At 39.2% G+C, this 15,329-nt stretch overlaps 1 protein-coding gene and 1 long non-coding RNA gene across 8 annotated transcripts in view; one reads left to right on the top strand and one right to left on the bottom strand.

Annotated features, from left to right (window-relative positions):
* LOC120890843 (uncharacterized) overlaps window positions 1–10,143 on the bottom strand; it is a 435,648-nt gene extending 425,505 nt beyond the window's left edge. For 2 of the 3 annotated variants that reach the window (XM_078026799.1, XM_078026800.1), the window contains exon 1: window positions 8,956–10,142. In XM_078026799.1, the coding sequence (XP_077882925.1) occupies window positions 9,025–9,459 (435 nt within the window). In that variant the 5' untranslated portion in view covers window positions 9,460–10,142 and the 3' untranslated portion in view covers window positions 8,956–9,024. Of the gene's footprint in view, window positions 1–8,955 lie in introns of all 3 variants that reach the window. The other variant, XM_078026801.1, reaches the window with a different exon arrangement.
* A 3,371-nt stretch (window positions 10,144–13,514) lies between these two features.
* Window positions 13,515–15,329, top strand: part of LOC120890842 (uncharacterized) — a 94,943-nt gene continuing 93,128 nt past the window's right edge. For all 5 annotated transcript variants that reach the window (XR_013427935.1, XR_013427937.1, XR_013427934.1 and 2 more), the window contains exon 1: window positions 13,515–14,093. This is a non-coding gene — a long non-coding RNA (uncharacterized LOC120890842). The remainder of the gene's footprint in view (window positions 14,094–15,329) is intronic.

Below are 15,329 nucleotides of genomic sequence, written 5' to 3'. Positions count from 1 at the left end.
AAGCAATGACTTAAAAATAGAAGCCCCTTCTTCAAATAGCTGACAATTTGAAAATTCATATGTAATAGCTATCAGCAACATAGGCCTGCACCCAAGGTCCATGCTGCAGATGATGCAGGTGTGTGCATAATAGGTACAAAAATAGGTAAAGTACGCCATATGCTGTAAGAGCAGCAGAGAAACTGGAGGAGCACTATGGAGAGGAGAGAGTACACAGCTCAAATTTTTCAGAAGATGCTCAAGAACATTAACAGAAATAGTTTCACAGATGAAGTAAGGCTTGGGGCATGTGTAAGGTGAGAAAGGAGAGAAAATGTATTTTGGAGAGAGGTCTATAGTCAGGAGGAAAAAAAAAAGAAGCTAAGGTTCAGAGGTCTTTGATAATTGTTAGATGACTGCAGGACACATGTACAGCACAAATATCCATGAGCTCATTTTTTTAAAATACTTCAAGCACCCACCATGGTGAGCCTTGACTGATATGTTCCAGAGTTTAATATCTGTCCTTAGAAAACACAGTGTAAAGGGCTTTGAAGTCCTGTGGAATGTGATGACCATGCCCATGATTATGTAGCCTAGGACCTGATGGACAAGATGTCCAGAGCCTTGACTTTGTTCACTTGAGAATCCCGAATACTGTATCCCTCATACCTGTGGAAACATGGTTTCTGCCCTTAAAAACTCTGTCATTCCTGATCAAAATTAACAATTTTTCTTATATTACACAATTATCAGGAATGAGCACCCCAAAGTTCCATATAGAAGTGAGATGGCTAACACCCTACAGATGATAGAAGAATCAATTCTAAGCTATATCACATTATATATACAAACCAATGCTGAATAAAGGAATCCCTTGTTTCCTAAATGACCCAATATCAGATATTGGTATAGTATAAATTAATCCCAGAGACAGATTGGTGGCACAGTTATTCTTTTTTTTTTTTTCCTTCTGTTTAGATATAAAATCAGAACAGTCTAAAGGTTTCTAAAGTTCCTGAAACAAGATGCCTGGCCAAGATATCCGTTTTGATGTGTTTTTCACTCCCAGAGATGAAGATAGTGTACTCCATCAATAATCATGACTTTATTGGAAGTAAATGTGATTTTCTAGGTCTTCTGGAAAGTATTGTACATTTAGTTGTTGTGTTTACATGATTTCAATTTGAAACTAACCTTTGAATGAATCTTCTTTGGCTGAATTGCTTTTAGTTTAGGCCTCATTTGATTTAGGCAGAAAGAAAAAAAAAAAAAAGGAAAGAGTCAAATTTCCTCCAGAAAAAAAAGTAGAAATGTTGCCCCATTCCTCCTGAGGCTTAAGTGACAAGGTAGAGTAAACACCGAGTGGCAATCAGGGACACTTGGGCTCTAGTCTCAATTCTGTCACATTCATTCATTTATTCAATATTTATTTATTGAACTTCCTCTACACCATCCCAGGTATTGGAAAGGAAAAGGTGATATTGATCTTGGAATAGGAATCTAACCTTCTCAAAACTTCCTATGTTGGACTGTCTCTAACATATTCATAAACCCAAATGATCTGCAGAACCGAGAGGGAAATGTGTAAAACAATGATGACAACATGGAAAAGATGGTGAGGGACTATGTTACTAGACAATCTATGCCCCTGGCAAAGACATTCAAATTCCATTGTTTTGGATAATGCATTAAGGGAAAACTCCAAATGTGGACCCTGGTGAGAGGGCTTCCATTTTCCATCCTTGAATTATGTGATTTCCTCATATCCTTTTCAATCTTTAAAATGAATGAATGAAAGGTTGAACGAATGAGTGAATTCACAAATGAATCTAGTTCTTAAGAGCTATGCTCTGTTAAGTTGTTAAGACACTCCTATTCAAATTCAAATTCTGGCAGAGTCACTTCTCTAGGAATGGGAAGCAGACAGAATGGAGAAATAAAGTAAGATAGACAGGAAGAGGCGCTGAAGACAAATGAGCCTCTGAGCAGTTTTGCTTTAGGCTGAACCTCCTACGTACCCTTCTACTTCCACACTTAGCCTAAACCCAGAAGTGCATTTTTCATCAAAATCCTTGTCTTAGAGCTATGATTTAGATTTTATGCCAAAGAAGATACATTTTTAGCCTGTAAATTATTAAGTACAGAGTCTGGCACATGGTAAGCGTTCGATAAATGAGAATTATGAAGAAGTCACATAGCATTGTATACAAAAGCCTTGCTTCATAAATCAGAACTTGATTTGAAACAAGGCCCCACTCTTTGATAGATGAGTGACTTTGAACAAGGCACTCAGTCACCGTAAGTCTCAGTCCCCTCCATGTAGGGTTGCTGTAAGATACAATGGGATAGGAAGTGTCACATATTCAGCACAATTATGTAGCAAGAATTAAAAAAAAATTGGCCATTTGGTCAGTATTCATGAAGGCATAGCTTATATTTGGAAACTGACATAAAATACTTTATATCACATTATTAAGTATACTATAGAATTAAAAGAAGAAAATCTTATATAACACTTATAAAAATTATTACACTTTGGATGCTTCTATGAAGAGTTAAATCAATGCTTTATCTCGCATAAGCCTAGTGAAAACCAAGTGGCACTGGATCAATACCAAACTTAAATTTTTTTTTTCACATGGAAAATCTTATGTCTATAGTTCAGGCACATTTTACACATGAGTGAAAGTTTCAATCAATATTTCTGAAACTTGTTGACTGGCATAGATTTTCTTTGTACTTGGGAAATCGTATCTAGTTAAATTGTGAAATGTTTAAACAAGGCGACAGGAGTTTTTATTTGTATAAAAGCAAATAATATTGTAATACCCTGTGATGAGTAGAAGTTCCTAATCTTTGGTCTTACCCTAAATCTGAGGAAATGAGTTTGATTATTGAGTGTTTTACTTGAGTGTATTCTCATTCACATTCACTTCATTTCCTTGAAATCAAGAAAGGACATTACATTTTTATGTCTGGAGGCTCATTTTAATCAACAACAACAACAAAAGTTCTTCTACACAAATATTAAAAATTACCAATTTAAAACACAGAATCCATATTTTCAAAGAATGTTTAATTTTATAATTTACTTTTGGTTTTTAACGCTTAGTTAGGGCACAATATTTTATTCCTTTGTGCTGGTTTGGGGTTTGTTTGGTTTTTTCCTGATGACATTAAGGGGTTCTTCATCCTGTCCTCTACCCAAATCCAGGCCAATTGTTTCTGTGCCTCAAGGCATTTTTTTTCCATGAGTAGTACGCTAGTTACCCAAACCTTCAAACAGAACACTAACAGTGAAAATAATCATTTTTAAAGGAAAAACTCTGAGAAGTGCTACAATGCTAAGGAAAGAAATCATCTCACCCTAGATTTTATTTAAATATTATTTTGAGATGTCTCTTTCCAAAGCAGGGAGTATTTCTCCTTTGGCAATGTTCTAAGCAAATGACTATTTCAATTATATAAACGATAAATAAACAGAAATAAAAGAGATTAATGAGTACCAGTACAATTGAGTGACAGTCATTAACTACAATTTTGCTTTATTGGAAAACCTCTCTCTGACTTTTGTTCCATTAAGACCATATCCTAATTATCTCCGTTTCATTCTGCCATTAATATTCTTATTTTCTTGGAAACAATCCTGATGGATGAGTTTTAAACTGTACTCTCACAAGTAAGATAGGGTAAAATCAAGAAAAGGGTCCTCACATATAGTTTGTGAGAATATTTTTGAAATGATCACATTTCCTAAATGGTCTTGCAAATCAGACTTCAGCCAAATGTAGTACTCCATTATAAGGGACAGGGGGAAAAATTGAATGTTGAAGTTCAAATTCATATAATAATTAGAAGGGACATTTATTTCAAAATGTGGAGGACTTGACAGTAAGAAAATGACAGAAATTCAGCTCCACGGTGAATTATAAATGTCAAATTACTGGTATGCATGTAAAAAAGTATGTAGCTATTAGAAACCAGACTCTGCATTCATGTGCAGTGCTTCTGCCTTTATCAGCTTCTTATATTCCTCTAAGGTGTTCTGTCATTCACTGTCAAATTTCCAGTGTAAGATTATAAGACATATGTCAGATCAGTGTCCAAAGCTTTCCAGGTTCTGGACACACCAATGCAGTCCCATACTTTGCACAATATTAAGTATATTAAATGAGAAAAGCTGCTCAGTTATTAGAAGTCAGTTACAGAGTGTACTGTAGCATGTGATATCATCTACTCTGAGGAATGCAAAGTGCAGGGGAGGGGGGGAGCAGCAGGATTCTATATTGTATGTGGACTCATGATGCTGTCAGAGTGTCAGCAGGATGAACAATGAAAAGGATGTTAACTAAATTTTGATGTGCAAGAACATGTGTTTAATTTGCAAGATGCTTTGTTTAATTAAAAGGTAAATACCATTTACAATTCCTCTTGCAGACAAATTTAGAGCAGCAACAACACCTACAGAGTGTTCAAATTGCCGGCAGAATTTCTTGGATGCATTTGATCAATTAAAAGGGAACACATTTGGGGAGAAATAATTATTTTTTCCATTTGTTTTCAAATAGAAATGGCTTTATTTTCTATAAACAGATTATTCCTAGAGCTTAATGCCTAGCTAAGTATGTATTTAAAGACACAAAAACTATATTATTATATACCTAGCGCAGAGCAAATAAATCTGAAGATGAAAAGCTTTTCTTGTAACTCAGTCCCCATTTCACATGAGATATTTTTTCCCTGTCTGTTTGTCTGTCTTTCTAAAGAAGGTTATTCCAAAAGCAATGTGGATCAAAAAGACCTTTTCACCCCTCCAGAAAGATAACCTCAGTCATATCACTTGGGAGCTCCAACATAACTGTTCCATAAGCTCACTCCAGTCTCGAGGCAGATCAAAAAGATCTCAGATCTCATGTTTTCCTTTATTGAAGATTTACTACTTTTTTGCAGTGATCATGAAGGGGGAACATGCTTCTTCAGCTGGCCTAAGGGCAGAATAAGTGGAAGTAGACTCAAATTTCTTTACTTATAACTTCTAATCTCAATAATACAGGCAGTAAAGAAAACAACTCAACCAGTTTTTCTGCGATTCAACACTTAGTGTAGTTGTAGTTTGGCTTTTGCTATGCTTGGAGGCAGGAAATAAGATGAGCTGCTATGGAGGGCCCAACCTAATCATTTCCTTGGTTGACACCACCACAGGACATCCAAACAACATGGCAGAGAAATTCTGCTAGAGTTCCTCAATAGTTCACAGTACCTGAAGTGGGTATGGTGGCCCCGCAATGGGGCAGTCGTTCAACAGTTCATTTCAACCAGTTCTGCCTATTACATGATTCCAAGATTGTATGTTCTGTCTGTGATGACCAGTTACATTTCTGGAAACTATTGTTTTTGATGACTCTAACAATAATGAAACCCAGGATTTTACAGGATTAAATTTCCTACACCATCCCTTTCCAGTTACTGATGGGCAAGATAACACCATGTATTGTGCTCCCAGGGGGAAAGCTGGTTACTCACAAAAGGCAGTGACAACAGAGCCTGAAGCTTCTGCCCATAAACTCAGGCTCCTGCTCTCTTGGCCCTTTGGTTCACCTGCTAGGATAATCTTATTTATATTCATTTCAAACGTGTTATTTAAAAAATCATCTTGTTGAATAATTTCCTCTTTGATCTCGTTATTATTTCATTTTTCCAGCTCCTGCATAAGTCTGTTTTCTCACCGGCATTTAATTCTCAGTCCACAGAAAGACTCTGGGAAAGAGTCATTCTGGATCCATGAATGGATCCTCTCGACAGTTCTGTCTATTTGGTTAAGGTTTGCTATGTCCATTTACTAATTTCCACTCCGTGGTTCATTGTTTGGCACCAAGGCTCCCCCAAATTTCTTTAACAGAAAATGCACATTTGTATGCATGGCTGCCTTGCATACTATAACACATTAGAGTTTATTAAAGAAAATGTCTTTATAAAAATGTTTTTTTATAGCCATTGTTAACCCTGGCATTTGATTTTATCCTGGTCCACAACGGGAATGTAGGTTTGAACAAATGAAGGCTGTTTTCGGGGTTCTTATACTTTTCCCTCTGTTGCCAAGTACATGGCAATAATAGTTTTTGAATGAGGGACTGAATCCCTGACAATCAAATAAGAAGGGACCTGCAGCTGTGGGAGTTCACTGACCTTAGAATGTGAATACAGAAAATCTGGGTTCCAGTTCTCTTGACCTCATAACTAGGTGGATAACCTTGAGCATTCTGTATTACCTCTCAGGACATCAATTTACTCATCAGTAAAATAAAAAGGATTACACTAGATAAGTTCTAAACATCAGTGAACATGTTTATGGTACAAATTCACACAGACAAGCAGGCTTCATTATATAACCTAAGAGTTCCAAAATGATATTGATACTAAACGTTTTAATGAGAGGTGGGAGAGAAGAAATTCCCAACTTGACACTAATAATCACATTTAACTAAATTAAAGCATTGGAAAAATCACAGATCCCCAACATGACAGGAGGCCATGTAGCTAAATAGTTTGCACATAAATAACTGACAAAGCTGAGACATAGAATACAGTCCAGTCAGTGACTTAAGCTAGTTCATCCGTTTTGTTTTGTTTTTGTTTTGTTTTGTTTCTGATACTTTGAATGGAGGAATCTTGAAGCCATTTTATGAAGCACTTTCTGGACTTGAACTAACTGGATATCTGGCAAATCAGATTTCATAACATACTTCAGCACATCAGAAGCATACATTAAAAGGTGGATGCTAGTTGAAATTCATTGAACAATTAATATTGTATATATTATTTGCTATTAAAGTAGTCACTTCAAAGGTTTATTTGAATTTTTTACCATATCATCTATAGCTAAAAACAAAGCAATACTGAATGGATATTAAAAGTACAAAAACCTTATAGTATTAAACTACTTTGTGAAATTAAGTGTGGAATAACATTCTTGGAATAGTCTAGGAAGGGTCTTGGCAGGTAGAGGAGACTTAAATTGTACTGAAACAGGACTTCCAGATATCTTTGTAACTGCTTTAACCGCTTTTTGAGCAAAGCCAATGTAGTTATTTTAGTCTTTTGCCATTTTATGTCATTTAACTCACCAACCGAGAATAGCACTATTTCTACATTTGCATCCTTTCAGTGTAAGAACGTATTCACAATTAAGGTGAAAGAAAGCTTACTCACTGAGAAATACAGGCTCCGAGCTGTTCGTGATCCACTGTTTGGCATTTTAAGAAAAACCAAGAATCTATGTTTCTGCAGTGTGGTTAAGTGGAATGGATACAGAAGCTGAAATCAGAAAATCTGACTTTTAAGGTCTGACTATGCACTTTATTATGGTAGCTAAATTGATTTATTCTCTTAGTTTTCTCATCTGTGAAATGGTGATAGAGAATTTATACTATCTTAAGAAGAAAATATTTCCTTTTTATTATGTTTTCTTTCTAGAAAAAAAATTATCTTTTCTTTTTTTCTATGAAAGACCAAGACTCAGAGCTAAAGTATTAGTTTAATTTATTACCAATCTGAATTCAATATAACAAACCCAATTTCTCAAGATATTTCTTCTATGCCTGATTTCAGATCCTTGCTCTTCTGTTTAACAAATATTATAACTGTCATCGAGTAAGTCAACCTTTCTAGGTATTACTTTCCTTCTCTGTAAAATGGGAAACAATAACAGGGTCTAATCCATGGGACTGTGGTGGGAATTAAATGGGCTAATGAAAGCAAAGAATACAGCATAGCAATGAGTAAGCACTCAATGTGGTGTTAGTTTTTATTCTAATAATTGTTGTTTTATCCTCTTATGGAGCTGCAGCACTCCATGAGCTGTTCAGATCTCCTGGACTGATGGTTGAATGTAAGAGAGATCAGACCCCGCCTTGCATCAGCCTCATTTGCTTCCTTATTAGCAAGTCAAAGACCCTGGCATCCACCTGAAAATATCAACAAGAAGAAGCATGCCATTCTAAAAGAGTCTCCTAGATCTTGCCTGCTATAAACTAATTTTAAAGACAATCAAAATCCTATAGTTTCTTTTCCCTGAAAATATCTGGAGAAAATAGAAAAGACCCAGTCCCTCAGTGAACCTTTCTATGCTTATTGTTTGCCTAAATTTATGGGGTGTGGGGAGGGTAAGGGGAGTAAACATTTGAAGACAGTAAACATTTGAAGCAGTGGGCTTTTGTGAATGTCACACTAGGAAGATACTGTGTCCACATCTAACTCAAGGTTGCCTGCATAGGAAAAAAAAATTGTGATTTCTAACCACCTTTTCCTAAAAACAGGAAAACCTGCCACTGGATGAGTACAGCCCATTTCAAGGCTAAACTGATTTTAAAACGCCATACCAAACTAAGTCTTGAATTACCTCTATAAACAAAACAATCTTTTCCCCAGTTCCTTAGTGAGGAGGCAGGCGGAGGAATAGGGGTAGCAGGGAACACAAGAAACCTCTCAGAAATGGATGAATCTCCTCAGTTATGAGGCTGAACTTTTCCACCCAGGCCAAGACTTAAAAGTAGGTCTCACGCACAGGAAGGAAAGGGAAAGTTAAGGAGAATCATTCTTCCTCTTGGCTTCCCTCCCCACTTTGCAGAATGATTACAGTCCTTGCCCACAACCTGAAAGATCAGTAAACATTTTCCCCAACAGTTAATGAAATGCTTCCACAAACATGCACATTAGTAGCCGTGTTCCCAACTGTTAAATGTGGCTTTGGTTGAATGGTGGTAGTGGTGGTGGTAGTGGTGGTGGTGGGTGGGTGGGGGTGTATGTGTGTATGTGTTGTGTTGTGTTTTGTTGTGCGATCTCGATGCTTGTAAAACGTGTTTTCAAAAACAGGCCTGATTTCTTTTGTGGGGAACCCTTGACTCCCCCACACCTTAAAGAGAGGACTGGAGGAGGGTCAGGCAGAAGCGTGGGAGAGGCTGAACTCACACTTACCTTTGAGCAGTGAACGAGGTGAGAGTGGATTTTGGCGCTTTGTTTGTTTTGTTTTGTTTTCTGTTTCTTTTAACAAGTCCCCAGTCCTGGGGACCCTGGAGGGTCGAGCAGGGTCCGGGCGGGGCCGCGCGGGCTGGGCGGAGGGAAGCGAGAGCGGGTGGCCGCGCCGGCCGCCTCTGGCCGGCAGGGGGCTCCTTCGCTCTTCTCCAGGCTCGGTGGGCTCAGCCCCAGCGGCCCGGGACTTGGGCGGGGCGGGGGAACTGGGGAGGGGAGGACCGCGGGAGGAAGGCCAAGGACTGAGAAAGATCTACGGGACAAGTCCCACAGTGGAGTTCCCCCCGAAAACCCGCAGAGCTTTCCCTGGGCTTCTTTAGACTTTGGCGAATCCAGGAGGAGCTGGCGTTTTCCAGAACAGGGTCGGACCTTCGCCTCGCCCCCTCTCCCGAATCCAGTAGCGCCGTCTTCTTTCCTGGCCAGGTTACGTTGGGCCAGGGCCCGCAGCATTCCCTTTGAGGGCGTGGAGAGGCCGGCGGAGGTCACTGGCCCTGACCTTGGAGGACCAGAAAGGGAGCGCGGGCCCGGGAGTGCGCGGAAAGCCTCCACTCCCGGAGCCCTGCTATCGCCTGGGTGCAGACTACGCCTCGCACTTTTGGGGGTCTGCAAAGCGCAGGCCCATTGGGCCAGAAGAAGCAACCGAACCCCCTTTTGCTTCCTCTCCTTGATCTGAGATTCAGGGTGAAGGTTGAATTTTCGCTCCCTTAACTGTCCTGGAGGAGGCACGGGTCCGAGCCAGCGTTGATGGGCTGTGGCTGCTGAAACTTAAAGAGTAGATAAGATTAAAACAGTCTTTGCCTTGCTTCCGGGCTTCAGAGCTGCGGGAGTCGAGCCTGGTTTAGCCCCCAGGCCAAACTAGGAGATCTGGCCTCTAGCAGTCTTAAGACCCTCTCAAAACTGCCCCAGAACTGGGACCTGTCGTTAGCTAACCTCGATCAAGAAGGCAATGTATCTAAGAGGGTCTCTCACATCTAAGTTTTTTGATCTGCAATGGTAGTGATAGCTTGGAATTTGTGTAAAGTTTCTGACCTGGATGCCCTCTCCCAAATCCCCCCACACCCACAACACCTCACTTCTGCACCACCACCACGCCCACTCTATTTCCATTTGAAAACCTCTGGAAACTTAAGCACTGGGGGGATGGTATCTCTCTCTCTCTCTCTCTCTCTCTCTCTCTCTCTCTCTCTCTCTCTCTCTCTCTCTCACACACACACACACACACACACACACACACACACACACCACTGTGGAAACTGGGTTGAGTCACAGGAAGCATATGAATAGGATTGGATGGTCTTTGACTTCTTAGGAATGCCTAATAATCCAAAATTCCGGATATAACACAACTACAAGGTTTCTAGGATTTTTTTTCTGATCTTTTAGAAGCAGAGTGGTGATCTAAGAGAAGGATTATGTCTTTTAGGGCACTTGCTGGCATCCTGCTATGCCCAGTAGGAGGAGAACTTTAAAAACAATGTTTCTGGCAGAGTGCTTGCCTCACACATGTGAGGCACTGGGTTGGACCCTCAGCACCACATAAAAATGAATAAATAAACAAACAAACAAATAAATAAAAACAATGTTTCCTTTGATTCATACTCAAAGGTAAATTGAAACACTGCCCCCACTCACCCACCCCCACACACACCCCTCTCTCTCTTTTGGATTCTAATTTAAAACAACTATATTGATAGGTATTTGACAGACATTTGAATCAAGACAAATGAAATTTCAAGCTCAATAGCAATGTGTTTCTGTATGTACAATCATGTATAATCATATCATATATGTGATATATGATTTTGAAGGAGAGATGAAATTTTTCTTTAAAAATATTCACTCAATGACAACTAGAAATGTCAGCTGCAGGCAACCAGTTGCTATTCTGGCTACAACATGTTTGTGCATTTAGTAGTCCAATAGCCTAATTCACAGGTCCTCTTTGCTTGGAGGAGTAATGTTAATTAATTGTAGAGGTAAATGTATAGATCTCAATGTATAGATAGTGTTTTCTTGAAAATGCAATAAAACACTCTAAAATGTAATGAAATAGAAATAAGTGTTCAGGGGTTGTTTGTTGATGGTGGTTTTGTTTTTAGCTTTACTAAAATTATGACACAGTTATCCCCATATCTCCATTCTGGAGGATCTGGAAAAGCATCAGTGGTTAGGATAAAACATCATTCAAGAAAGCCCTAAGTCTTACCACTAACTTTGGTTTAAATCTTTTATGAGCATTTCAGAATAGCTTTAAGATGGCAAAATGCAGTTTGTTTTTCTAGCTATTTCTACACATTGTTGAAATAATGTATTTAAATAGACTAGACAAAATTCTTATTAATTGTTAATTTGACATTAGGATATACAAATTTTGTATACAATATTCAGTTTTTCAATGTGATATGTGTGTAAATAACAGGGAGTTTCATTGCTGGATTCTTTACAATGCAATGTGAATAACCACATCTTTGACTTCCAAATATGAAAGATTTTTTCCTTAAACCTTCTGAAATCATTCTCATAAATATGCTCCTCTTTCTAATAATATGGAAAAGTTGATGCGATTTAATTTCTATTCTGCCAATTATAAGTTTATTTCATCTGGGCAAGGTGCTTTATTTGGAAAAGTTGATTGTGGCTAAGGATTGTTATATAGCAGAAGCATGAAATAATGTTTCATTTCGTAATCAAGAAAAAAAAACACTGTAATTGTCCCCCATCATGTCAGCAGTGGGAAGAACATGAAAGAGTTTGATTTGAATGCACTTTATTGAGTCTACCAAGAGCACATTGACATCAAGTAGTAAATTGCCCAGGACTACCTCTTTATCATTGGGAAATCATAATTTCACTTCTGTCACACTTGTTTTTGAATTCTTCTGGTTCTTGTGGAAAAAGAGTGAGGGAAGATAGAGAAAATTACAGTAAGTGCATCAAGGTGTTTTGTGGATCACAACAAAGTGCATGGTCTGCTCAATCCACCTAAATTCTCAAGATAAAATAATCAGATTTTCTTTCATGTTCATTTTCCCCCCAAATTTTATATACTTATAATGAAAAAAGCTTAATGCATGAAAACAAAGTTTAAAAATTGACTCTATTTAAATGTTGGAATAGACTAAATAACATGACTACCATAAATTTCCTGAGTGCTTGGCTAAATTCTGCCTGCACTTTCAGCCTAACCTGCAGGGGGCAATAGCTTGACACGAATGACAACAAAGATTGCTGAGCTATTACATTAGACTTGGATTTCAGACTATGACCCTGGAATGTTGTGTAGGTTGGAAAGAGTGCTTAATTAATGTATATTGAAACAAAAGATCAGGTAAATTGTTTGATTTTCTTCAAGCTATATTTTTAGACTAATCTAATTCATAACTGCTAGGGTTTTTTTTTTTCTTAAAGAGATTATCAAAGTTTCAGGAGACACATTCAGTTATCTCAAGAATTATCCTAAACACTAATTGTTTACTACAGAATTTATGAAATGTATGTTCTATTTTTAAAAGGCAGCGGAATCAAAGTTTTGAGTGTTCACGTGGATGACAAAACGAAAATAAATGTGGAATATTTAGAAGGGATAATAAAAGAATGTCACATGTCTAGATGATAAACTCCATATTCCTCGTTTAAAAATCTTATAATTGCAAATTGATGGGGGGGACAGTCACCCTACTGTTTGCAATATGTTTTCTTTCATATATAAAACATCAATTTTGAAAACTGGTCTATATTTAAATATCATGATGAACTAATAATAAAGTGATCTCTCTTTTATTCTTATTTTTATTACAGATAGAATAGAATTTATTGGTTATTGATAATCTACCCTCTCTCTCCCTCCCCCTGGGGATCTCCACTCCCTTCCCCATTTCTGTATCTCCCCCACCAACTGATCAGGAAAAACTGGAAAGAGACCAAAGAGGTTTTGGATGGAGGGAGTAATTGTAAAATTTAAAAAAAAAAAAAATCCTCTCCTCATCTCCAAACTGCAATCACATTTAATGGTTCATTATGTCAGTTTTAAATGATACAAAATGACTTGCCCAAAAGGCATCCTGATTTCAAGAAGTCAAAAGGATACCTGGCATTAAACAACCATGAGTCAATCCTAGTGGGATTAACTGGGCTGAGTTTCTATATACAGCACATGCTATGGATCTACTTTGATCACAGTAAGGAAAAAAATGATAATAGATTTTTTTTTTATAAAAGAATTGCTGCACAGGAGTGTTCCGTTTCTTTTATATGGCAGAGTTTGATCTTGATAAAAACCCTTTTTTAAACATCCTTTCCCCCCACCATGGTAAAGATATGGTATCTATTTTAGCTTTCTTTAAGGAAAGAATATGGGGGTTGCTTACACTAGGAAAGAAAATTTTATTCTCCAACACCCCCCCTCCCATTCTACTAAATCGTTTTAGTCGACATATGTTTGTTATCAGAGAGAGGTGCTGTGAACACACAGCCATTTTCTTAGCAGCTTTTTGACTGTATGTTACCATAGTCCCACAAGGCATTGGTCCTTTCCCATTGGGAAGTCATGAATAAGAGACTATGAAGCTCGCACGTCAGATCTTCCTCAATTAATCCACCATTAGCATGTTTGGGATCCACTACTGGATGGTTAACAGCAGCTTTTGTAACTGTATGCCGACCATACCCAGTTATGCTCTGCTAAAAATGAACTCTTTGCAGACCAACCCTCTCGGGTTGTCAGTGTTTTCCGTTTTCCTATTTTAACGTTTGTGTATAGTGGCAGGCGACAGATGGTGTAGATCAGATCGATTTGATTGCATTAGATGATTTTTCCCCCTTCTCCACTCCTTTCTGGAAGCTCGCATCAGCTGAAGGCTATCGCCTGGGACTCCTCGGAAGCGTGAGCAAGCCGCCACCACGCGAAGGCACTGGGGCACAGCCAGCGCGAGGCGCCAAGGTCCCTTCCCAGGGCTTGTTAACACTGTAACCCGGCACTCGGAGGGAAGCAGCTCCCGCTGCCCAAAGCCTACCTCACCGCACATCAGATGACTCCCTGGCTTCTACACACAGTTGGAGTTCCGCTTGAAACCTGGATTTAGAGGGTAAGCACTTCAATCGAGATGGATTTGTGGACAGTTACTTTGCTATACCGCAAGACAAATCTCAGCAAACGTAAAGGATGTAGGATGTGTGGGAGAGGGAGACTATGTTTACATCGATAAATGTGTTTCTTTTTGTCTGAGAACGAGAGTATTATTCAGTAAAGATGTGTATAGTGTTTTTCCATTGATTGTAAGAGTCAACTACCACCCTCCTCCCGATTTTTTTTTCCCTCTCCTTGGTGTTTCCCCCCTTTCTACTTGAGAGGGAAGGAGAGAGGGAAAGAGGGAGGGAGCCAAGGGGGAGAGAGAGAGGAGAGAGAGAGAGAGAGAGAGAGAGAGAGAGAGAGAGAGAGAGAGAGAGAGAGAGAGGGAGAGAGGGAGAGAGAGGAGACAGGGAGGGAGGGAGAGATATTTCTGCTTTAGCTTAATTGGCTTATTTCCTCAAACCGATTGCTTTGTCGCGTTTCTTTATGTATATTTGGTTTCTAATTACCAAGCCTTTAACTGGGATGGGTGTTGGAGTGTGGGGGGATAGGGTGGGAAAGTAGTGGGGACCAGCAGTCAGTCGCGGTGGCCTTGAGCGATGGAAAGGTGCTGAAAACCCCCCTGGCAGCCAAACACACTTCTACTTATTGGGGCGCGAGAGAAATGTAGATTCTAATAAACATGGCTTGCAGGAGTCGATGAACAAAGGTACTTAATGCGGACCTAAGCCTCCGCTGATATTGCTCCGCTAGCAGTATCTAAATATTCAAAAGCAAAGTGTAAGTTGATCAACAAACGCCTTGATAGTATTGGGCTTTTTCCCTTTTCTGTTTTTGTGTGGAGGGTGGAGAAGGGGGGGAGGGTAGATGGGTGGGGGAAATCCGACAGCTTAAGGAGGTTTGAATTGAATATGCACCCAGCGGCAGTGGTCTCATAGGAAATGGTGTTCTCGTAAGTCAGGCTGCCCCGCCGAAGCACGAGAGCGCTTTGGTTAGAGCTCAGAGCGTCAGTTCTGCTGCAAGTGCTGCCGGCAGTCAGCCCGGGCTGAGCTGTCCACTCGTCCAGGTGCTGAAGCTGGTGGAACATTTGGGTAGGTAGGGAAAAAGCTGGCACTGCTACTTGGGTAGGAAAAAAGCCTATCAACTGCGTTGTTCTAGTTTTTTAAAAACGTGTGAGTCCGTGGGTCAAAGTGCGTGTGTGTGTGTGTGTGTGTGTGTGTGTGTGTGTGTGAGTGAGAGAGAGAGAGAGAGA

Source organism: Ictidomys tridecemlineatus, chromosome 11 (assembly GCF_052094955.1).
Source record: "Ictidomys tridecemlineatus isolate mIctTri1 chromosome 11, mIctTri1.hap1, whole genome shotgun sequence".
Lineage (NCBI taxonomy): Eukaryota > Metazoa > Chordata > Mammalia > Rodentia > Sciuridae > Ictidomys > Ictidomys tridecemlineatus.
This window is presented reverse-complemented; position numbering and strand designations above follow the sequence as displayed.